Here is a 25,472-nt window from a genome sequence, read left to right as displayed (position 1 = left end):
TGCGGGGCTCACCCGTCCGTGAGGCACCGCTATGAGGGGCCGGGCTGCCGGAGCCCGCGCTTCAGGCCCGACCGCGGCCCGCGGCTGAGCGGGGCTGCTCCCGTCACCGCGTTAGCCCTCACCCCGCCGCTCCGCGGGGACGGCGGCGGTGCGGCCCCGCAGGTGCCGAGGGGAGTCCCTGCCCCGCGGGGGCGGCGCTGCCTGCCCGGCCCGGCCCGGCCCGGCCCGCACGTGATCAGCAACGAGGAGCCGCGACGGCACCTGGAGGCGGCTCCGCCCCAGTCCCAGGAAGGGAGCGACCAGTGGGGCGGGAGGGGAGCGGCCGGATCCGGCGGGACGGGGCTGCCCTTCAGAGGCTGCGCGACCCTGGCGACAGCGGCCATGGCTTTTGGGAAGGCTCCGAAGGACCCTTTCAGCACCGCCGTGGGCAGCCTGGTCGGTGAGTAACGAGGGGCGCTGCGTCCCGCCCTGCTCCGCAGCCCGCCTGAGGGGAGCCGGGGGGGCGCCGTTTCCCGCCCGGGCCGTGAGGGGCGCGGTGGGATGGTGCCCCCCCGCTCTTCCCGCCCGGCCGGCGGGGCTTGGCGGCGCTCGGGGTCCCCGGCCGGCTGTACGGCGGCTCCCCTTGGCCTTTCAGACCGGGCGACGTTTGCAGCGCTGCAGACGGAAGAGTGGGGACAGTTCATGCACATCTGCGACGTGATCAACGCGACGGAGGAGGGGTGAGCGGGGCAGGGGGCTGCGGGCCCGGGGCGGGGGGTGCATGCTGGTGTCAGAGGGAGCGGCAGTGCCGTGACCTGCCCCCTTCTCCTGTGGGAAATGTGAACAGCCGGTTTTTCATCATAGGGGTAGCACCACCGTTGTTCGAGGGCAGGGCAAAATCGAGCAGTCAGCGTACAATGCGTGTATGAAGTTACCCAAAACGAAATAGCAGGGAGCAGGTACCTTTGGTGTCTAGGGAAGAGTTTTGCCCGTCTCGGTGCCTCTTTTGCTCTGCCTTCAGGACTTGTATAGATTAGACTTGTAGACTCTTCCCCGTAGACAAGCGTTAGAGAGAGGTGATAACACAGGTTTCTCACCTGAGTCTGACATATTTCGTGTAACCTGTACGGCTTGTTTGGGCTAAACGGGTACTCTCGTGCTCTGCAAAACCCAGTCTGGAAAAAGACCGTAAGCATTTGGTTGCCTACAGCACTCTTTAAAACTCTGTGCTTTTAACTTAATCAGAGTTTCCCACTATGCAATTTCTCAGCTAACCTACATCACAGCAGAAGAGTGAAGCACTGGCTGGGTTTCTGTTCAGTGGGATCCATCATATCGACACATGTACCTGGGGCTCCCGGGACAGAGGTGGCCTCTTGCACCGAACGGCCATGTTCTGGTTTGCTCAGCCGCTTGCTGCTTTGTGCTTCCTTGTTCCCACCTGTAAAAGGGGGAAGAAGGAAATTTGTTCCCATGTAAGATCTGCTTCAGCATTGCATTGCAATAACTCACTGCTAGCAGTAGCATATTTTAACACCGACTGGAGAACTCTCTCCAGGGGAATGAGGTATGCCTTAGTTTCTGCACAAGCATCTTCTTTTATATCAGATTTTCCTTCCGTTCATTTTTTCGGATCCCACACTCTCACCCATAGCTCTTAGAGCTTGGAAGGTCAATAATAACTCCCTTCTGGTCATTGCCATAAGCAACAGCACGCTTTGACCCTCAGCATTCACATTTCTTTGGAGCTTCTATGCAACAGAGCTTTTTTTAATAAACTACTTCCTCTTGTGCACAGCTTATGCTTACAAAGGAACGAACTCCTCATAACTTCCTCCTAGGCAACTACTACTAGTCACAGTCTGTAACAGGATACTAGGAACAGCAGAACTGCTGTATCTAATTAGGCAAATGGTTATTTTAATGCAATATCCAGCTCCTGACCAGAGCATTTCCAGATGCTTCAGAACAAGCAGGAGGAGTGGAATAGCAGTATAGCTTTCTGCAAGGGAAAGTTTTCCTCTCCCATCTTGTACTCCCACCCATCACTTCTGTTTTGGCTTGATGCTTTACTGGTACGACCAGGTATGGCAACTCTCTTGCCATAGGATTGAAAAAATAGAGAAGTCTTTTCTTTTTTTCTGATGAATTACAACAACTTTTCAAACTGAAAAATGCAGTAATGGTAAATACCCATTTAATTTCATTTACTTTGAAATATTTTCAACAAAGATTTCTTTTTTTCTTATTGAAACATTCTGTTGCACTGTCTTAGATTCTAGAGAGATCCTAAAGAGACTTAGGACATCTTGGTTTTGTTGATCATGAGCATTGAGCTGGCCCTAATAATTGTACACTATAGATAGCCCATATTAACCAGGCAAAACTGTTTCCCCACATGTGATAAGCTAGATACCATCTTCCACCCTTTTCCTCCTACATAGATAGTTAAAAGATACGGGGTGTATATATAGAAATCAAAATGACCAGGCTAGAAATGCCACTGTCTCTGGGGTGGAATGGGTTGTCCATCTGTACATGGTAATTACTCAGATGAGTTAAAAGCATCCTGCAATTATAAGATTGGAAGTTAGCCAAGACGCCCCTACTCCTGACAGCACTCCCAGGGAATATTTTTTAATTGCATCATACATGAAAAATAGGTACCAGTGAACTCTTGATAGAGCTGGCAATTGTTATTCCCTTTCGTAGCAATAAAAGCTAGATAAGTAAATCTACTGTACAACAGTGAAAAAATATAATTTTGGAGGAGACTCTGCAGAGGAGAATAACTTTATTTCTCTGTACAAGTCTCTGGAGTAACGCACAGTCTGCAGTAACAAACCTGATTTCGCTGCTTTGTTACTCCAGCTCAATGCTGAAGTGATTTTGCTGAAATCAATGGGGCAATTGCTCTAGTTTTATGTGGGTGTAAATATAGGGATGAATTTGGTCCTGTGTCTCAGGCTGGTATTTTTGGCTCTTGGATGAAGTTACAAACTAGAAAAACAGTCTAACTTCACTGGTACCTTTTTCTACTTAATTTCTTGTTACAGGCCTAAAGATGCAGTTAAAGCGCTGAAGAAAAAGCTTTCAAAAAACTGTAACCATAAGGAAATCAGGCTTACCCTGTCTGTGAGTACAGCTATATTTATATTAATTAGACACTAAGAAGGAAAACATTTTAAACGATAAGGTGGCATGCAAATTATCAATGACACAACTCTCCGGGATGTTTTCTGTCTTTGTTGTTTGTGTGTACAGCACTACCACAGTGCAGATCAGATGATCTACTGGCGTTCTATAGAGTCTTGGATGATGCAAATTCTTAAATTTATTGTTGCCTTTCTTTTTTAAACCTGTACTATGTAAAAGTAGTATAGTTCTTATTTACTCCAGTGACTGTCCCTCTGTGAGTGCTCTACCTGTTTGTGAAAGATAGGGAGGTTGGGATATTACATAAAAGCTACATTTGACCATTCTATTACTCACCTTGTGGTACTGATCTTAGTTAAACTAAGCATGGTATGCAGCGTGGTGGAGTGTGCAATCCGTGTTTTGTAAAGGTAAGTGTTATTGCATATAAATGAGAAAATTGAACGAAAGCATAACAATGGTGAGTTAAGCAAGGGAGCAAGATATAGGGTAAGCCACATAAGACTCAGATGTTATGACTAAAGGTTGTAATGGCTGGGAATATCCTCATTTGAGATAGCCTGGCTTTCAGAATCTGACAGTGTTTCTGAACTATCCCAGAGTTTGAGGAAGTGTAGTGATTTCAGTCAGTTTAAGATTTACTGGAGTATGTTAACATAGTTCTTTGTTTTCCACTACACTGATAATGTAGGCAGTAGCAGGAAGTTCCTAACACTGTCGTAAGTCCAGAGTTCCCCACTTGCACTATTGTTAGTCAACAGTAATTCAGCTGTGAGAAGAATCAAGCCATTCACATTTTAAGTTGTTGGGGATTTGTGTCTTTCATTATTTGTCTAGAAATGTTCTCTTCACCATTTCCTTTCCTGAGGTTGTAGAGGCCTGTCTGCATTACGCTCTGAGTACTATTGCTCATGGGTTTGGTATTTGTTGTGCAAAATCATTATCTATATCAATAAGTGCTGAGAAGTGATTAAGGAAGATAGGTGATTGATAGTGTCAAATTGTAGGTTCCTTAGCAATTGCCCAGGTGTCTTCTGACAAGTTAGAGATGCAGATAAATGTGTTAAACATACTGATGTATACCTTCAGCTCATTCCATTTCCATAATTCTTTCCTGGCTTCCTCCTCCACTGTCTCATGAGTCACCTTTTTGTGTGTTCTGTGTGTTTGTATAGCAGAAACGCTCGGTTTCCAGTGTAATTGCAATCCCTGTATCGGATCTGCTTTCTTTCTCCTACAGTCCTTGTGCACCTAGGTCGTTTTCTGAATATGACTGTCACCTGGAGTTACGATAACCCAGTGCTTAGATTTAGGAGTCTTTCTTTGGATATTTACTCTGTAGATATACCCAAGGTGACATAGTTTAGCTCTTCAGAACATAAAAGTGGGAGAAGGACCTTGTTTCAGGTATATCCAAGGAAGAGATTTATCACGTTGACTTGGAAGCTCATTGTATTTGCTCATAGGTGGCGTGTGTAACCAGGTTTCAGTTGTGCTTGTAGTTCAGCACATTCTCACAGGCTCTTTGCCATTCGAGGCCCCTTGTCTGTGTCTGTTCTCACCCACTCACATGTACACATGTAACTGTGCCTGCCAGGCAATCGTATCCTTTTGGCCCAGTTTCTGTTTTCTGACTGCAGGTTTCTTCTCCCTGAATTCCTTAAATTTTTTTTATTTTTTTTAATTTTTTAAATAACTGCCAGCCGTTCCCCTCCCTCTCTCTCCCCCTGCCTTTGTTCTTATGTAAGATCTTCCATCCTTTGCCTTTCCCTCTGCCCCTGGCTCCTTTCCTTTTTCTGGTTTTCTACCAGTACTGCCATCAGTTTAGCATGTGGAAAACTTTTCCTTTGATGACCTCATTGCTGACCACGTATGACTTCTAACTCCTTTGTTTCCCACATCAGTCTTTCTATGTGCTGTATCTTCTGTTTTGTGTTCTTGATTGCCTTAATGAAATTGTTCCTATTTCCCATTTTGAAATGCTTAGATTGGAACAGCAAATCATTGCAAATGAAAAAAACAGAAATAATTTTCAATTCCTAAAACACAAGCCCCCTCTCCCTGTGCAATTCTTATCTCTTAAAGATTGTTTTTCTCCCAAATTTCTACAAAAATAAGGGCTCTTTTTTTATGAACTGTAAGTTATTGCCTGTGTTTCCTGCAGTAAATGCGGTCCTCCAGCTTTTGAGACTCTACATCAAATTGTATCTCCTACCTACATTAGATACAACTAAGAAGCAACAGATCTAAAAATGACTTTTCTTTTGAAATGGACTTTGATCCACTTTTATTTACTCAACCTTGAAATTCCAGAATTTAATTTTTCTAATGAAACTGCTTAAGGAGCTTATTCCCAGAGAATACACATGGAGTGAAATATGAAAGTCTTCATCTGAAGTAGCATGACTGCATGTGTTAGCCCTGATTCTGTCATCAAGATGTGTTAAACCTCAACAGTGTCTTCCTCCTCCTGGCTCGTAGATGCTTATTTATTTACTTGGAGGAAGAAGAAGGGTGAGTGCCAGCTGTATGATAGTTGGCCATGGCTTGACTTCATGTACTCTGATCTACTGAAGTTACCTGGTGCTTGTGAAGTCACGCGGATTGAGGTGTATGTGTGTCAGGCCATGAAGTTGCTTCATGCACAGTCTTTGATAAAGTCAAGAGATCAGGCTTGGCAGTGGTGATTTTGCAATCAGACTGAAGAGGATTAGAACTTTTAGGCAGGAATCCAACAAAGTGTGTATGTGTTATTTGACTTCTTATTACTAATAGACTTTGGATACGTAATCTCTGTTTACATAGTGAACGCTGAGACACCCATTCAGTTGTCTCCATAGATCTCCCTTGGTTTTGTAAAGCATTTACTGCAGTGCCCCAGTTCTGATGCCTGTAAGGTCTTAGGAACTGAACAGCACCTGGGGAAGTAGTTTATCGAATGTGTCCCTCTGTGTACCTGTGTCCACACACACACTCTTACATACAAAGCAGTGGGCAGAAATTTAAGATGGAATTATTGTTTCATTTCTGCATTACGTTGTTAGAAAATATTTTAAAGGAAGTCATTGGTTAGATTTAAATTTCGGAGATTTTTTTTTGTCTTAGGCTTTGTTCTGGTTTTCCTTTTAATATTCTGTAAGTTTTCAGGTGTAAAAAAAATTTAGCATGTCAAATGTGACCTTCAGATTTTCCTTTGTTAAATTAACATTTCACAAAGCAGAGGATCTAAAAAACAAAAACATGAGAGCCCTCCAGCTCCTCAATCAAAAAAAGTCCTAGTCAGTTTTATTACACTTTATGGTGTATATGGGCAAAGAGGAAAAGAAAAAGACATTGAGTGGGAGCAAAAGAAATCCATATTTCAATGTTTTTTTTATACATATATATAAAATTTGAAAAATTCAAGACTTCTGAAAAATTAATATTTTTGAAATGCAGAATCTTGGTAAAGTCTACATAGCCTCTACACTGTAATTGATGAATGGCAGCTGAAAAAGCTGCTCGTACAGGTTTCTTTTAAACGTTGGCACTTGGAAATAGTGTCTTGCTGTTCAAAAACTCTACCGGGTAGACATCAGTATATGTGTAGTAGAGTGTAATCCTGGAGATGCGTTAATGGCTTGTTCCCTTTGAGTCAGAAATACAAAGAAGCAAACTGTTCATCTGTGTTTTCTTGCATTCACCTTAGGTCTGAAAGGTATCCATCACAAACTACATCCATTCATTACAGCTTTATGGACCATACCTGGCTGCTTTAGATGAGCAGGTAGTCCTACTGAATTCTGAGTCACATCTCTGTTGATAAGGAATGTAGTTGACTTTGTTATCCCCACTAACTTCTCCCCTTTTTGTTTCTGCCTTACAGTTTGTCTTCACCTCTGTTCAGATGCCTTTTATCATTTTAGTTTTGTGTTGCTGTCATGTGAACCAGAGGGCTTTGATTGTGCAATTTGCCCTCCTTCTTGCTCAGTGCAGATCTCTTCTCAGCTGGATGTCTGGTATCAGCTAGCTGGGAACATAGCAGTTCTGTCACTTCCGACAGTTCTCAGGTCTTGCCTGTCATTTACAGGAAGTTTAATGATTTGTTTGAAGTTAATTTCCCGTTCTGTTATTAAAACGTGTTTCTATTGAGATTCCATTGTGCAGTGTGGAGCAGTGGTTGACTTGGCCACCTTGGATCTATTCATTCCAATGGAACTGTTTGGGAAGGTGAAGTCCTGTTTGCAGCGATAAATAACCATACTGAGGTTCTAATGAAAGGTGTTATTAGCGTGAAAGTGGCTTCTTCGTGAATGGTCCAGTTAAAAATAATTTGAGTCAAATTCTTCTTTTTCTTACACCAGCTTAGTTTCAGCCTAAGTGAGTGGGCTGTACTGGCATAATTGAGTGGAGGATCTAGCCCATTAGTTCAGTATTTTCATTCAGAGGGTAAATACTCAGTCCCTTAAGTAGAGAATTAATAACAGGGAGTAGCATACCAAATTTCCCATGCACTGGGTTGAAAATGTTTTACACAGACCATCTTTGAAGTACTGCACAGGCAAATGACTTGGCTTATTAGCATGTGTTTCATGTACTCTTTTAAATGAAAAATAATGATTCAAGCCAAGATTTTTTTTTTGTAATTATCTCTCAGGTTTTTGCACAGCAGTCTGCCAGTGTCTCTTTCTTCTACCCTGTTTTCATTTCAGCTATATATTTTCTTCTGGTTTTAAACCTCTTCTCCCATAAGTTCCCAATCACACTGGAAGAAAAATCCCCAAGTCCTGAGGCTAGAAAATGAGTTACTAAAATGATTTCAACTTAGTCAAATACAGTCTGCTCTGAACAGGAAAGTATATTTAACCTACTTTTATCAAGATTACAATAGCATCCTTTAAAATCTGTGTATCCTTTTGAGAATATATTCTGTCTGTTGCATGATTCGGGAAGTTTTGTCTCAAACCATGAAGTTTTGCAAACTTCCGTTAATTTCTACCCTTTGCTTTCACCTTTCCATCTTCCCTCTTAAATTGGGAGGGAAAGTAAAGATACAGTTAGAGCAAAAAGCACAAGAGTGACCTTTTTTCTCTACATGGGGCATCATAGTCCTGTGGTCGATCTCCAGATTTGAGCCAGGCAAGATGAGTTCTGTTCCTGATTCTGCACCTGATCTGACTGATCCCAGTTTCCTATCAAGACTTGTGTTGGCCTGATTTCAGGTGACTGGGACGTAGTGACAGCTTTTGATATCTCTTCTGTAAAATGGGGATTGTAGTCAGCTACCTCCAGGTGTACAAGGGAGAAGTATTGTGTCATTATCACATACTGCTATGTGCTGTGTTTGACAGGGCAGACATGTTGCTTGCAAGGATCCTAGTCTGAGCATTCCAAGTACAGTTTTGGAAGTAGACTTCTTTCGTGAAGATGAATCTGACAACTGGAACAATTCAGCTATTCTATTTCAAATGAATGTGAACTTTAAAACGCGTGGAGAAATTGTAGTCCAAGTTGTTGAATTTGTTCTTTTCTATTTTTTCATTAGTCTCTCACTTACAGGGCAGATCTGAAGAGAGGCATTTAGTAATCTTATTTTCTTCTCTTGTAGAGCTCTTCAGAATCTGTCAGACCAGGATACCTATGTGCTAGGCAGTGAATTAATTCTATTACTGAATCTGTACAAGTCGTTTTTTAAGCTATGGACAGATTTCATGCTGTTAAGGTACCGTATGTTCAGTAACTGCTATGACATGCAAACAAGTGTGACCGTACTTCTCTGTTAAAAATAGTATAACTCTGGCTAACACATTTCATTTTGTATTGTGTAGGTGTAACAGTGTACACAGTGAGCTTCTGTTTCCCTGTAGTAACCTCATCAGACATTCTAGTGAGATAGCTGGCAATAATCTGTTCATATCCATTTGTACTCTTCCCCATAACACCTTGGAACAAATTAAACAAAAAAAAAACCAACCCAAAAGCAGTCAAGTTGGAGTTGTTTTCCTAGTATCTGTGTAACAGAAGCTTTTTGTGTGTGCAGCTACTTGACATGTGCATAGAGAACTGTGGCCCAAGATTCCAGTCTTTAGTTGTGAAGAAAGATTTCTGTAAAGACAAGCTGGTGAAACTACTGAATCCAAGATACAATCTGCCGATTGACATGCAGGAGAAAATCCTGACCTTTATCATGGTAAGTCTAGAGTAAACAGTAAGTGTTTGTCTCTGCTATATGGTAAACATTTAATGATGCAGCCCACTTCTGTACTGTAGCATACTCATGGGAACCTCTTCCTAAAGTAGACTTTATTTTTGCTGCCCCAGCTTCATGCAGGAGTAGCACAGACTGGAAGACAAAGGGAGAGAACTGGAAAACTGTCAACCTCTGCCTGTTATATCCCCTTCCCAGTCTATGTATGTGCTCCCTCTGTGGTTGCACTTAGCAAGCAGGATGGGAGGTAACTTTGGAGCTTTCGTGGTTCCTGCTGCTTTGAATGGAGATAGCTGGAGTGGATGGAAGGAATGACCTGCCTTTAGGACCACATGTTTTAGAAGCGCTTGTCTGACCCACTGGCTGTCCATTTCTGTGACTGTTACTGTTCCTGTTATTCCAAAACTAGACATGGGCCCGAGGTTTCCAAGGAATGGTGGATGTGAGCGAAGTAAAAGAAGTTTATCTAGAATTGCTGAAGAAAGGAGTGGAGTTTCCATCTTCTGACACCAGCAGAGGGGGACCTAAGGTGGGGATACACAAGCGTACTTCATTAACCACTGTAAATCAGAAACAGGATGTGTTAATTGTATGAGCTCTGTAGACAAAGAAGATATGTTTGGTTTGGGGTGTGTGGTTTTTTGTTTTTATTTATTTATTTATTTAAATGCTCCAGGGCAGAATATGACCAACCTACTTAAGCATGTGAGCAGGAATCAGTTTCAATTATAACAGCTAAGATAACAACAAAGAAACCTGGCCTAGATAATAATTTATTTATTTTATTTCAAACCACAGATTAGTGGATATGTTCTCAAAAAGGAAGCATCTCTCTCTTGAGACTTTCAAATTATGTAAAGCATTTGGACATGCTGTTTACCTCAAAATGAATGAGAGCTGAGTGCTCCAAGCTGTCAACTTCTGAAAGCCTCAACTAAAATGAGTAAGATTTTAATGAAAACATGTACTGTTCAGAATGATGAGCATTATCTATCTTTAAAATTAAACTGAGAGGTAGAAATCTATAAGAAAAGATTATTGTCTATGTATCTCTCCAGCTGTTTGCACAGCCTGTACACAATAGATGTTATTTAAGCATATGTTGTAGGTATCGTTGTGTAGCATCTAGGACGTTAAGTATAAGCATGGCTTGAGCATTGGACATCAGCTGAAAATACAGTACATGTTTTAAAGCCATTCTTTCCAGATTTTTTTTTTCTATTAGAATAGTTTCCACAAGAGTTTTGGGAAGTGTGAAAGCCATCCACTACTGGGTGGAACTTTGCAATTGGAGAATTAAATGTCTATAATCAGTGCAGACAAGAATGATTTAGATTTATCCTGAGTTTGATTTGATGATTGAATAGTGGAGTGTACAAAAGCTTATGTATTTAAAGGTTGTTTGAACAAGCTCTGTGGAGAATGCTCTCAATAGACAATTTTTTTTCTCACCAAGTACAGTAGAGATGATTCTGTCTACCACATGTATCTGCCAGTTAAAATCAGTGGCAAACCTTCTGTTGGTGTTGGCAACAGCAGACCTCAACACAATTTTTAGCTCAGTCTCTAGGAAGTGAAGGACTTGAAGTGTGTAGTCCTGTGTAGGTTGGGTTTTGGATTTGGATTTTTTTTTTTTATAGCAGTCAGTTCAAATGCAATGCAAGTGAAGCTTTCTGCAGATGAAGTGTTCCAGCTTTTCGATCCAGAAGGCCTTTGTATCTCATCTTCTGCAGACCCCCCCAACCTTTCCATGGCTTCGAAGTGTGTTCACATTCTAAACTATCCTTCACTGTAAAATTGCAGTGGCACTTTGGAAAGGACTCTTGGCTGTTAGATGGCTTGAGAGCTGAAGGAGCTAGTTTGTTCTTAGCCATTCCTGCTTTATCCTGTGATGGAATTTACTTGCAAACCCATTTAAGAGATATCCAAGCCTCTTTTCATTACAAAATGGCCATTAGATTTATTCTTGTAAATAGACCTTGCTCAACAAATTCCCTGGGAGCATTGGTTATGAGAAAGCTAATGCCCAGTTGTCTAGTCTGACAAAGATGTTTTGTAGCGCTCGCATCTGGACGTCTGCTTCAATTCTTTTGTTAAACCCAAGCTCTGCTCTTTTGTCTTTTCGCAGGCTTCATCTCAGTCTTCTACAAAGTCATCACCATCTTCTGCTAATCCTGCAAAACGTTCTTTATTGCCTCTTCCCACAGGCCCAACATTATTGTTGACTCCTGAGCAGGTGCAGTACTACAGGTTTAGAGGGGGGTGGCCCCACTTGAAATGTACTGGTAATGTGTGATTTTTGACAACCTGGGTGCATAGACCGCTGGAAGGGACCATGAGTTCAAGTGGCATAGTTCTATATTCGTGGTTTTAGGTTTGTTCTCCTGAAGACGTTTTATAAGGTGGTGTGCCAAAGCAAAGTAGTCAGAATTGAGTTCAATAAATGCCAGGCTGTACCCCAACAAGAAAGTGGAATCATTTACTCAAGCATGACAATATCTAATGATCTCTTACGATGTTGTTATGCAAATTGATAAAAGTTATTTCAAAGATAAGCGAGAAAGCCAAACTTAATTTTGCATAAGGCTTGTGTGAAGAAAGTATTCTAAAAAGCAGAAAGGAAAGGACAGTTCACTTCCATTTCTGCTTGGCCTGTAGGTAACTAAAAAGAGTAACAGTAAAATCAGTGAGAGGGATTAACTGTAAGGAAAACAAGTAGTACCATCAGACTTGGATCTTAGTTTGATTGCACATATAAAAGCTGAGCTAATTCCACTCACTTTCATGGCATGTCACCGGAGTAAAATAATGCTAATTAGGCCCATATTATGCCTAATGGGGAAGAAAGTACGTATTAGAGGTAGGAATTATTCTGCTCTGTTCAGCTACACAATATCCTGTCCTGTTGAACTCAACAGATTGGGAAACTGTACAGTGAACTGGATATGGCAAAAGTGAATGTGAGAGTCATGTCATCAATATTAAAAGAAAATGTTCCTGGCTCTGAAAATCCAGATGATATGAATCTTTTACAGGTATGTGATAATTCATTGGTAGGGGCTATTGGTTTGGTTTGGTCAAAGTTGATTTTAAAATATATCGTATCCTTTCTTGTAACATCTGGATTCAGATTGCCAAATGGAATCCAACAACAGGTTTCTATCTCTGGTTTTGCTCAGCTTTCTCCTGTCACCTTCACCTTCCCCTGACATCTAGATAGTCAGGAAAGGACAATACAGCTTATAGTGCAAATTTAAGCTCTAGGGAATTCCAAGGGCAAAGGAATTTCATAATGGAGCATTCTCTGCTAAGCATGTTCTGTCAAACAGCCCTGAGAACATTCCAGTTAAACGCAGTTGCCTTGTGGGAAAATAGATGATGACACAGTCTGTCTCTCATATCCGTCCTGGAGTTTTTACTGCTCTCTTTATTATTACCAGTACCTTAAAGGCAGACTGAAGGCCAGTGAAGAATATGAAGCATTGATTTTATGTGCATGACCTCAAAGACTGGGAGCTTGCTGTGCTGTAGATGAGTCCACGTGCTCTTAAAGTGTAGCCTGAAGGAAGTGTATTGTAATAGTCCAGTTTAGATTTGACAGTGAACATGCAGACATTCTTCCTTCTGTGATGTCATTTCTTCTACTTTCTTATGCTGTATTTTCTGGTTTAGAAATTAAAAATGCAGTATTACTTTAGCATTTCAGTAGTGACTTATGTCAGTGGACATTTTTCTGTTTCATATTGTCTGCAAGAATTTAAAAGCTTTTATCACATCCTTCTGTTTCTGAACTTACCTCCGAACCTCTGTGATGAGGAAGCATTTTTGGTAATTTATCAGCATTAAATGTGTTGGAGAACTGATCTAATTTTTGCAAGCCTTCAGTGTGTTTCTCTTGCCCAGTGGAGAATTTTTCCTTTGCAAGGAACCCTTATTGGGTGCTGTTGGTTTGCCTTCAAGGTCGTGCTGTTCAGCTGTGTCCGTTTATGGATTGGTTCACAACTGGAGGTGAGATGGAGAGATAGCAGCAGTTTGCCACTGTCTCTCATCTAGAATGACAGGCAGCACTGCTGGTCTGGGGGAACCAGATAAGAGAAAGATGCAAGCTCGCAGTGGTTTTTGCTCCCCTGGAAATTCCTTGCATCTCCAACACTGGCTCTTTTGCAGAGATCTGTGGAGCTATAAGTCCAAGGAGGAAGGGCCTGTGAAGCAAGGATCTGAGCAGAGCAGACTTTAAACACAGGCAAGGCAAACAGCTGTTGCAATAGATTGCAGAAGGCTTGCTTAGCCTGCACTGAAGGATTGAGTATAGGTTGTTCCAGCAATGGACACCACCAGATAATCTATGGCTGTTCTATGCACGATACTTTACTTCTGTAGTGGTACTGCTACCAGGGAGGTTGCCAAGGTATAAACTGGCCTTGATGATTTAACCAGCCAGTGAAAGATGCCCCAGGTAGGAGAACACACTGGTTTAACATACTTGGTCACCTCTGTCCAGTCCATGACAAGGTAAGTGTCTTTGGTTGTGAAACAGGAAAATTGTCTTTCATTTCCTGTCTCCTACGATGGCCCTTCTGCATGTGGGCGCACAGATTAGGTTGCCCGTAGTAAACCAGTGGATTCTTATTGACACTCCCAGTAAAATTGTTGGCAAAAGTTTGAGGACAGGGTGTGGAGTTCCCATTTGTGGGAGAGTGACTGAAAACTCATTCCTTCTATGTTAATTTAACTGTGGTGTTCTTTCTGTTCTTTTCCCCTGTGCACTGAGTGGTATAAAGTGTGAAGCATGGCTAGCCTGTTCTTTGAACAATGTTTAATATTCCCTTTTGTTTATAGCTCTACCTGGATTGCTTGGATTAGGCTTTTGCTCTCAGAGAACGAAGTCCTTTATTTAAAAAGCTGCTTGTTTAGGCTTTGAGTGAGTTGGAGACATTAATTTCAGTCCTTCTGATTATCTGGAAGAATTATCTGATTATCTCAGTAAAAACTGTAACAGGGTAACATTTATTGGTGCAACATATTTTCAGTTCTGTAGCTTCATTAGTGGCTAGGCTCCTCCCTTTCTCCACCCTGTTTTGGACAAGCTTAAGGTAGCACATCTCACTCAAAATACTGTGCTGACCAGTAACAATAGTTAAAGAATAGCTAAAGCTCAGTGTCAGCCAAGAAGAGTAATAAACTTTTGTACTGGGTAGTGAATAGACATACTTGATGGGCATGCAGGAATTTGGGTCCAGATCATCAGCTGGTAAGAATTAGCATAAATTCATTGGAATCACTGACGATTGTTATACCAGCTGGTAGTCCATCATTGCAAAACTCCAGTTTTCAAAACATAAGAGTGCATGCATCGTTGTGGGTAGGAACAAAGCCTAGCAAATCCATGCTGGAAATTAGTGTCTCAGTTTCCTTCTCTATCGAATTTTGATATTTACAAAGGAGCTAGTCTGTCTGTATAATGGAGTAATAAGAAATACTAATTTTTAAAATATGGATCAGGTAGTAAAGTGTAGAGTTGGAGAGGTTTTAAATTTAATTTCAGACATTAAACTGAATACATTTTTGTGTGTTTTATTCTGGGCTATGAAAATACAGTACTGAAAGGTACAGTGCTCTGTAATCCTCATGCAGATTTGGCAAAGGGGTGCAAAATTTCTTTTTATATAAATAAAATAATTAATTTACATGAAGTACATTTTTTTTTTTGAGGAAAAGTCAGATCACTTTGAAAATAATACCAGAGCAATTTCTGAATAGCAGTGTGCAAATAGAGTAATTTTCTCCCTCCTTTTTTTTTCCCTTAAGCGGAGCCTGCCAGAATTTGCAAATACACGGTGGGGGGTGGAAAAATGTTGGCTGAGTTGAAGTTCCTGTTGCTAAAGAATTTGTTTCTTTGAACGTGCAAAATCTGCAGTGGAGAGGAATATAAATAAACTCTCTTCCATTTCAACTGGCAATAATGCAAAATTCTGCTTAATAAACTCTCATAACTCTCCTATCAGCTGATTCTGTTAGGTTTGTGTTACCTTCTCAAAAAGCGCATACATTAAGTGCATCCAAGCTTCCCCACTCAGAGGAAGAGTTAGAGCTAGAGACTTGTGCCACAGAGCACTTCTGTCCCTTAGACTACTATTGTCTTTTGTTCAAGCAGGCGTTGAACAGGATCACATCCACTACATCCGTGCAAAGTATCCTGCTGAGTTTAATCAGCTTCAAACAGGATCAAATCAAATTTGCTCTGCATCACCCAGAGGGGTCTTCGTTATTTTGCAATTTGTAATTTAGACTTCAGAGACAGATTTATCTTTAGAAATAAAGGTGGGTCAAGAGGTAGGGATTGGGTAGGGGTAGAAGTGCTGACTGTGATGATAGGAGTTGTCAACCTGCCTTGCAGAGATCAAAGACATGAAAATGATGCTATTTGCAATGTTTGGTATGCATGCGGTTTGTATAAATTAAGGAATGTTACCCATGAGTCTGCAACGCTCAAGTGTCTTATCGTTATTCTCCAGAACTGACAAGTTAGGAGACTACAGTTACAATTTTTTTTTTTTTCTTCCCCTGCCTCGGGCAGAAACTGTATAAGACCTGTCGGATGATGCAGGAGAGGATCATGGAATTGTTGGTGACAGTGGAGAATGAAGATGTGATAGTTGAGTTAATACAAGTAAATGAAGATCTGAATAATGTCCTCCTGGGACATGAAAGGTAAGTACAGGGCCTCTCTCCTCACATTTGGTATCCTAACTGAATAAGCACACTTAGTGGACACAGACGGTCCCTACATCTAATGTTGATCCTTCACAAGGAGACAGATTTTATCCTTAAATCCAGAAAAGAAACATGATTGCAAAAAAAGAGAAAATTATATATTTGCCTTCCCCTAAACACTCTAGAGACAGTTCATAAAGGTAGAGAACCATTAGAACGGGATAAAACAAGTTAACAGCATAGACAGGAAATCAGATGGAGGCACGTAAACAAAAATCGCTTTGGAATTTGACGTTCCTTTTTGGTACTGCACAGTGAATTTGTCATCAGTCTGCTACAAACCCTTTGGTACTGGCGATGGTCCTTATCACTGTTAAGTGTATATGCTTCCAGGAAAGAATACTTGTTCTCCTTTATAAACAACTGACAGCTTTACTGCAGGAATCGGCCATGGAATAGCATTCTGCCTCATTGCATGCTTAAGAGAGTCACTTGCTTTTCTCAGCTGGATGGAAACACGCTGTTCTACTTGTCTTACAGCAGAAAATGTTTCTTTCTTTCACACATGGAAGCACCGCAGTGCTTGCATTGACATCCTGTGTATTTGTCTGTTATGTCATTGGTAGCATGACTAGATGCTAGCAAAACTGAAATTAATTTTAAACTCAAAAATCCAGTATTACCACCTAAAATGTCTCAGTGAGGAGAGTATGGTTTAACAGGAACTAGCCTTCATGTTAAGTAGTTTATCTTCTCCATGGCTAAGAAATGTTCAAGAAATCATTATGCATCACATGCAATGGTTCATGATTAAATTTAGCAGATTTAGAGAGTTTAGTCATCTTTTCTTTTTAAACCTCTTCTGAATGCTGCACTGAAAATACCACTAATTCTTCTAAGTGTCATGGCACAAACTTTGGGCCTAATCTTGACAACATTTGGTTTTCATTTATCCTTAAATCTTATGTCTACAGCAGTGTTAGCATATTTTACAGTAGCTGCCTTGAAAGAATTGTGTGCTCGCTTGCTTTAGGAAGTTTTTCATTTTAGTAAAGCAAAAATAGAATTCTGTTCATCTTCTGTAAATCTGCTGAAGTCAGATGTGGGCTTACATCTTTGTTACGACTGATGAATACTGGCAAGGCCGAGAACCTCTTGAACTATGAATAGCAGCTTGTGGGTATAATTCAGTAAATTTCCTTATGAAAGACTCACCTGGTGATTGAAGGAGCAAATAATTGGCCATTGTGAAACTGGACGGAAAACTACTGCATTTTAGTACTATAATGTTATGGTTTATAGGTAATGAGTCTTCCTGGGTGCAGGTGCATTGCACTTTAGAGTTGGTAAGTATTAGAATGTATTTGCTTAATGTTTGTTGCAGATTTGTTCTTTAGAACTCCCTCTGAACAATGAGATGTGTAAAGGACAAACTGATTTTTACTAGCTGCATCTGTTTCATACTATGCATATTGTTCGAAGACAAGTCATGCTGCATTCTCTGTTTCTGATTATTAACATAGAGTCCAAATTAAACCAGGAGCAATCACCATTGTGCAATAAATTGGCTTCATGTATGTAACGATGACTCCCTCTAGCGGCTCTAGCAACTTTTAGGTTCTTCCTGTATTTCAGATAATATTTATCTTCTGCAGCTGGAAAGGTTTTTTCCTTCTGTTCCTCCCTGCATATATACTATGTATGTGGGCCTCACCAGTATGGTAATCCTGAATAGCAAGTGCAGTTGTGTAGACAGTCTCATGTCTATACCACTTAGGGCTCTTACTTCTGAAACAGATTGACCTTATGGATGCTGAATATCACTTGACTGGGTCTTCTCTGGATGCAATGTAGCACTGTTATGACTCCCAGTACCTAAATATCTGGTTTCCTTTTTGAAAAAAATTATTTCAAATGCCTGAATGAATGAGAGGGCTGTGTCCCAGAATAGGCGTGTGGTTTGTCCTGAGATGGCATGAGGGAATGTGGGGACCTCTGAGGACAGGCAGCTTCCTGGGACTCAACTGGAAGAGTGTTCTGGTCAGAAGGAGCCAGATTTGGCACAGTCCATGTTCATAATTACCTGTCTGGCGTGAACAGAGGCAAACTTTATTGTCAGCTGTGCCTTGGTTTTGTTTTGGAAGAAACAGATGGCTATCTCCAAAAGTGAGCCCAAGAACAAGCTAACTGGTGTTAGTATGGGTGATCAGAGGACCACAGCCCTGGAGAAAAGTGAGTCAAATTGCTAGTGCAGAGACAAGTGCCCCAGAGAAAAGCACCTGTAGTGTTTGGCACCTCTGGAGTCTTTTGATAATCAAATTTTGATTATAACTGGTTTCGTATTCTTATGAATGACATCACAGAAATGTCAGAATGAACATTTAACTCCGCAACTTCAACAGATTCTCTCGAAACAGAGTTCGTTTTTTGGAGAATCAGAGAATACAACGTGAACGCACAGAGGTGAGTAATTATAGATGAACGCATGAACTGCAGGATTGTAAATATTCCTTTTTCTGTTCATTGTGAAAAATATGCTTTGGATATATGCAGAATTTTATTCTCTAGTTGAGAGGTACAGGAGACAGCAGGCTGATACTGCTCTTACTGATTTTCTGAAGTCTCGCTTGCAGAATTTCATGCAAATTCATGTAACTAAAGTAGCAAATAATGTCAAATCTAAGACAGAAGCTTGGACAGAAGCGCGCTCTCAGGAAAAATGAGAGAGAGAGCGCCATCTATTCAAATGCTGGTTTATTACCTCTACAGCTAAGCACTATTATCTGCCGTATACAGAATGAGGAACTGTAATGTTTCTTCCCATTTGTTCTCTGTTTAGCATTTATAGACTGAGATACTATTACACTATCAGAATTCACTGTTACTCATGTTTTTGTCTGAGTCAAAGCTTTTTTCTGAATTGTGAATAATGGTTTGTAGCAAATCTTTAATGACTATCCTTTATTGATTGATAATTATGGTTGTTAGTTATATTGCCCAGAGTAGTTTTGCACATGTTTCAGCTTCTGCTAAGCCATAATTGTGTAGTCATCTAGGGCTCAATATGAAAATGACTGCATTGTGAATGCTGAAATACAGCTGACAGTTATTAAAAAAGGTAGAAGACGATCTTGTTTTCCTTGAAAAGCCACTATTACTACATTCCGGTTGTGTAGGTGGATGGTTTTGCTTGATGGATGCACTGTTGGATTAATTAATAGTCCAAATGGTGCAGTCTGTGCATTTTTATATTATTCAGGAGTCTCCAAGTTTGTGTTTTTTTTAAAAAAAAAAAAGATGCATTTTAATCTGGTGTGACCAAACTCATATGATTCAAGCATGTGGTTTTATTAAAATCTTTGGTTGGCTACGTTTTTAATTCTAACACATTCACAAGAGAAACAAAGGGAATGCTTTTCTGTCTCCTAGGAAACATTGTTGTGATTTTGAACTTTTCCTATCCAAAACAGGACTGAAAAAAATCAATCTCCTAAGTATGTAACAAATCTCAATAACACAAATAAGTAGCAGGAAAATAATTGTACAGGATCAATCAGAAGTTTGATATCAAACCTGTATCTAAAGAAGCTCATGATTGCTTTTTAGAACTGAGTCTGTTCTATTTTCTACTTTGGAATTGTTTTCCTTAATTTTTTTTGAAATAGCAACTTTGCTGAAACTGATCTTTTCTGGAAAGCATTTTTTTGTTTCATTAGCTATCTTTCACACACGCACACACACATACACACACACACAATCCTGGTCGTGTCTCATACTTGCCAATTTTTAATATTATGATTGTAAAAGTTTGTATTAAACTATACAAGTTCCTTTTTGAAAAACAAAAAACAAACAAAAACCCACCACCAAAAAACCCCAGACAACTTTATTCCTTTTCAAATGTTAAGCTGTACAGGAAACAGCCATCTGCTCCCTCAAGTGATCTACTTGACCTCTCCGTAGATTCTCCATCTCCTGTGTCAACAGTGGTGCAGACTGACTCTACAGTGTCTCCTTCAGGCCTTAGTAAGTGATGAATGCACATTTCCATTGCAGTCTGGCTTCCTAAAGCAAACCAACAAGAGCTTAGTGGAGGAATCGGGAAGTTCCTTGTAAAAAAGAAAACAAAGGTACTCCTTAACTTTAAGGATGTTCCTTAAATCTCCTTATGAGGAGACTTGATGTGTGTACATAGGGGAGAAAAAAAAATGTAAGGTAGTATAAGGTTCCCTGTAATTTGTTTACAGTGGAAACAATCTTTTTTCCCCATTACTTAAACTTGAACAGTAGAACATGCTTTGTTTTCGATTACAATGAAGCCTGTAAAACATTGTGGTGGTTGCCTGTTCTGTAGGCTTGGAAGGAAGAAACGCAGATAAGCTTTTCTCATACCCTCTTGATTTCCTAATTTTTTTTCAGGAGGCACTTGGTGTTAGAAACAGTTCGCTTTGAGAAAGGTGCTCATCTCCTTTAACTTTAGACTTCTTTCATAGTCAGAGGAGTGAGTAAAGCTCCTAACTTTGGTACCCTGAATTACTGTTTGCAGAAGCCCCTCCTTTATCCACTCTAGAGGAGTCCGTATACTGAAGTTAAAGGTGTGAATGTCCCCCCTGGAATAAATGCCTGTAATTCCATTTTAATCTTTTAGAAATAGTGAAAGGAGTTTTAAGTGGTATCTACCATGTATAGCACTACTGATGTTGCTCTGACATTTTAAGGAGATGAATATATTGCATCTAAAACCTTCTCAGAGTTATTAAAATTTTGCTTTTCATGTGATAAACAGCAATTTGTTTCAGATTCTTTATATGCCTTCCAAACAAAACTTTACCCTTTCAGTGTTCATAGTAGAACTAACATTTGCTTCATAATGTTTAAATGATCACTAATTATTGCTTTGAATTTCAGATTGCGTATCTGCACACCCTGAAGATAAAAACAGGCATCATCCATCAATTTATCCACAGCTAGATTTAGCAACTGCTACAAAAGCTCAGCAATTCGCGTGAGTAATCTCTTATCAAGAAGTGAGTAATCTCTTATCAAGAAATGATAACAGATCTTCAGAGGTATTAGTACTCTGTAATTCATCTAATGAGTTTGTAGAAAGCTCTGAGAACACAGATTTAGTACTTTTACACATTAGTCCAGTAAAACAAGTGAAAACTACCAGTGTGCTAGACATTGCTTAACATGCTTAAAAATACACTACTCCTGCAGCACTGTTTAGTCATAGACGTAAATTTATCTCAACAGTCAAAACATACTTCAGATACGTATGACTTTCTGCTTGAGTGTTGCCAATGCTGCAGTGAAAGGGAGAAGCAGATTAATTGTACAGGTCAGTAAGAAGAGTTTAAGATAGGAGAGGTGTCCTTGTAGTTCCCTACCCTTTATGTGAATGGGACACTAGCCCACATGCCCATGCTGCTCTCAGTTGTGACATAAGGTAAAGACAGACCAGCAAAAAAAAAAGTAACAATCAGAATATACAGTTTTGATAGTTTCTCAGTTACTTTCAATGTATTACTCTCTCCTAGATTTGCAACTGAAGCACAAAACAATAGTGTAAGCAACCCAGCTGGACATTCATATAGCAATGTGAGTAACGCTCATGTTCAGAATAATCATTCTTTGCTGGCAACTGTCAAAATGAGAACTGTATGGGTTTACCCCGACTACTGTCCAAATGTGATACAAAGATCTATTCTGTGGCCCTTCTCTATACATCAGGGAACACTCTGTATTTGGTGACCAGGCCAACTTTCCTCTTTTGATACCACAAATGCTAGTATGAAAGCATATTTTCTTGGGTCCAGCACAATCTCAGGGGAGTTTGCAGAAAGCAGTTGCCATATTGTTTGTGTTTAATCTGTTGCTGTGTGAAGCAAGCTGAGATCTCCTCCTGCTGCCATTATGTTACTCTGGTATATTTCCTATCTCAAATAAGATATTAAAAAAAGCCCAAACAAAAAAACCCCAAACAACCCACCAAAAAACCCAAACACGTAAAAATCAACTACAGTGTAGGACAAATAGCATATGCTGCAGACAAAACACCCGTGACAGAAGGAATGGAAAGGATATGAAGGGGCTTTGAGGTAATGTTATGAATTTGAATGCTATTCTGTGATAGGCAGTATGAAATAGAAAAGGTGAGAAGCAGCCCCCAAACACACACGCGTATTCCCTATTTTAAACTGCAAGTAAAAGCAGATATCTGTATTGTGAATACTGTGGTCTTTGAGTCTCTGTAATGTAACAAATTACACAGAAGTAAATTATACAAATGCGCTATAGAAAACACTAAAAGATGTTTTGAACTTTTTGTGGAGAATGGACATTAATTAGATTGATAACTGTTGACCTTAGAATTTACCTGTTAGAGTCTGAGAGTCTAAAGATAAGTCAGCAGTTATGTAAGTTAAGTCAAACCAGTTCTCATAGAACAATCTGTTTATGCACTGTTTCGCTTGATGTCCTTAGTTGGCAACTCTTTTAAGCCCAGTGCCTCTGAATCCAGTAAATGTGCAGACTGGACGTACTACATCGTTAAATGGACCGCCACCAGCAGGTAATAAATACTGCAGACCACCTAACTTTCATGGAGATATATTTTTCTTGTTAGAACTTAAGGCTTTACATCATGGCTGTTAAAAACTAGGAGCAGCAACAAACATTGGCAGAATCTCATATTGCTCATGGCTTCTCTTAGATATGTCTGTCCATTTTAGCATTTAAAGCAACAGGATACATAGGAGATAATCTGCTAGTTTCAGGAAGATACAAAAAAGTAACATGCAGTAAGCACGCTTTTCAATTACATTTAAATCTGGGTTTATCTGCCTGTCTTTGTGCTTCAGCTGCCTCAAAGAACAAGTCACAGTCACCCCATTACTACGAGATAATGGAATTTGATCCCTTGGCTCCCACCGAGTAAGTAACTTTTAAAATAGATAATATACAGTTTTCGTAGGTGCCAAAGGCAAGAAGGCTTCCAACATGGCTTTTTCTTCTGAGTGAGAAAACAGACCACACTATTTAGTGTTAGCTGACCAACTGGATCGCTAATATAAATGAGTGGCTGTGTTTTGTACATTTTCTTCCAATATTTCTGGCATAACCAATTGAGGAATAAACTCCTATACTGTGTTCATTGAACAGCATCTGTAAAAATGGTGGAGTAATGTGGTGTCAAAAACAATCTACTAAAATCCTGTTCAGTGATATGAAAAGGTGAATAAAACATGGTAAGGGTCCTGGTGGAGGAAGCTGATTGACACTTCAACACAGGTAGTTCCGGAGCAAGGTAACCAAAGTAAGTCCTGTTCACAGCAGTCGTGATTTTTAAGAATGTTGTTCTACTGCATATCAAGAAAATTCTCAATTTAAATATAAGCTACAAAAGGGAATGGATGCTGGGACTCTCCAGAGGACCAAATAGTCAGACAGAAAACTAATATGAAACTAAATGGATGGCAGAACTCTCCTTTCTACCAATAAATTGCAAAAAATTTGAGCTATCTACACAAAACTTCTTTGCAAGGAACCATCAAATTCTGAGATAGAAAAATCTCAACAAAGCTTTATTTATTTTTTTTAAACTAGTGCGGCAATTGCATGCCACATGGTATGCTTGCCATTTGCGTTTTGCCATCCTGTTCCCAAACTTACCTCATCAAAAGTGACAGTTTCCAGAGGTGTATCAGTAAATGTATAATCACAGATGCACCACAGGATTGGCTCTTTGTTTCCATGAAAACCTGGGCATCCTGCAACTGATGCTACTCTGTTAGGCAAACACTGTAAACTCTTGACAGTTCATGCTTGGGCAGGATTTCATTGGTGCATTTTGTCAAAATGAAACAACTGTGATGTAGGAGTCGCCCTGTTCCTCTTTCAGAGCTACTTATGAAGAAATTGATGTCGTGCTGAAGACAGAAGTTAAAAAGAATACAGAATGCTGAAGGTGGAGGTGGGGTCTTACTGAACACACATTATTCTCTGATGTTGGTCCTGTGCAGTGCTTCCTGTAACATACAAGTGAATAACAGAACAGGTTTTGTATTTTGACATGACAAACAATAAGTATTGGAATACTAAGCTGTGTGGAAGTTGAAGAGTTACTTGGGTCTACACCTTGATAATTTGTCCTAATCGTTCAGCTGTGTATTCTTCAAGGTGACTTGCATGATTATTTTTAAAGTATTTTGGGGGCCTTTAAAATATCATTTCCAAATTCACCTGTGTATGAAGTTAACACTTGACACCTGACACAAGTAAACAAAATGGACTCTTGCAACTGTAGAAGAAAGCTTTTCTACCAAATTAACTGTTCTTTTGTATCGCTTTATCCCTTTATGCAGCAAACGAAACAGAACGTTATGTTTACAGAAACTGCAGAATCCAGTTTCTGTTTTGGCCTCATTGCTGTCTGTGTTAATCTCCCTAGAAATTTATAAGGGCGTTTTGATATGCAGGACTTTTCTAAAATTGGGCCTCCTGATAGATGTCTGAAGACATGCAGTGTTACTTTCCTACATTCATATTCTGAATGCAGATTTTTTGTTCTTAAAAGCCTGCAATATAGTTGGATTTTTGTCTTGGTAAGAACCTGAGCTGGGACATGAGGTGCTGTCATCCATGCTTAACAGGAAGGAAAAAACCCTGCTTGTTCCTATGTTGTTGTTGCTTTTATTTACTCAGTAAATATTGGAGGGGGATCAATCATTTCTTTCAATGTTCCTGCCCTGCAGAGATTGCTGTTCTGGTGAAGGAAAAAATAATCATCTACAATGCAGATATCCATTTATTTTAATCAAGTTGTTTAACCCTGTTAATAACAGTTTTACCTTTTAATAATTAAAGTGCCTTATCTATTTTAATGCTGAATGTAAAATGTGCACTTTAAGCAGGTATAGTTCTCTGAATTTATAATTGATATAAAATTTGAGAACTTAGTTCATGTTCATAGCTGATAAGCTAATTTTTTGTGAAATACTGCATTTTAAATGTTCATTATGTTAACTGTTTAAGTGATAAGAAGTTCTCAGTCTGTTACGCAATTTTTGTAGCATAAAATTCCAAATAAAAGCAAATGCTTACTGAGAAGGTAACCCCTGTCACTTCTGAGTTTTTACTGAATGACGCACATATTCCCTGAAATACTAAATGTAGATGTATTGGAAGTATTTGAGCATGAATCCATGGCTTTTCATTGCATAGTGAACAATTTTGCAGTTTGCTGTAGAACCATTAGAACACCTTACTTCTATCAAAAACACAACCTTGAAGAAGTTTGGGGTTTTTTGTAAGCAGAGGTGAAAAGGTAAGCTGCTTTATTATTTTTCTTGTATTATTTGCAATGGTCTGGACAGCAGCCTGAGAAAACTGCTGAAAGCAGGATTTTGAGGTGGATCAATTTTTCCCTACAGCT

General features: G+C 39.9%; 1 protein-coding gene across 4 annotated transcripts; it reads left to right on the top strand.

The window, feature by feature from the left end:
• Positions 1 to 327: 327 nt before the first annotated feature.
• Positions 328 to 25,071, top strand: TOM1L1 (target of myb1 like 1 membrane trafficking protein). Of its 4 annotated transcripts, XM_072880803.1 has the most exons (15): positions 328 to 439; positions 635 to 719; positions 3,036 to 3,114; positions 9,155 to 9,304; positions 9,732 to 9,851; positions 11,451 to 11,558; positions 12,241 to 12,357; positions 15,900 to 16,033; positions 18,439 to 18,499; positions 19,945 to 20,062; positions 20,945 to 21,041; positions 21,577 to 21,637; positions 22,523 to 22,610; positions 22,900 to 22,972; positions 23,940 to 25,071. In XM_072880803.1, the coding sequence occupies exons 1-15, from the start codon at positions 382 to 384 to the stop codon at positions 24,001 to 24,003; spliced, it is 1,413 nt and encodes a 470-aa protein (XP_072736904.1). In that variant the 5' UTR covers positions 328 to 381; the 3' UTR covers positions 24,004 to 25,071. The 4 variants fall into 4 exon arrangements, 3 of the variants coding, with proteins under 3 accessions (XP_072736904.1, XP_072736907.1, XP_072736905.1); XR_012045358.1 differs by lacking the exons at positions 21,577 to 21,637; positions 23,940 to 25,071; XM_072880804.1 differs by lacking the exons at positions 328 to 439; positions 635 to 719; positions 3,036 to 3,114 and adding an exon at positions 8,817 to 8,836.
• Positions 25,072 to 25,472: the final 401 nt, after the last annotated feature.

Source organism: Ciconia boyciana, chromosome 16, assembly GCF_034638445.1.
Source record: "Ciconia boyciana chromosome 16, ASM3463844v1, whole genome shotgun sequence".
In the NCBI taxonomy this organism is placed as follows: domain Eukaryota; kingdom Metazoa; phylum Chordata; class Aves; order Ciconiiformes; family Ciconiidae; genus Ciconia; species Ciconia boyciana.
The sequence above is the reverse complement of the archived record's forward strand: the minus strand, read 5'-3'. Positions and strand labels throughout refer to the sequence as shown.

Bases quoted from the DNA above. Each gene is read 5' to 3' on its own strand.
- TOM1L1 (XM_072880803.1), top strand. From the start codon at position 382: ATGGCTTTTGGGAAGGCTCCGAAGGACCCTTTCAGCACCGCCGTGGGC. The intron at 3,115-9,154 runs GTGAGTACAGCT...TTGTGTGTGCAG, and splicing joins AAATCAGGCTTACCCTGTCT to CTACTTGACATGTGCATAGA. The intron at 9,305-9,731 runs GTAAGTCTAGAG...TTCCAAAACTAG, and splicing joins AAATCCTGACCTTTATCATG to ACATGGGCCCGAGGTTTCCA.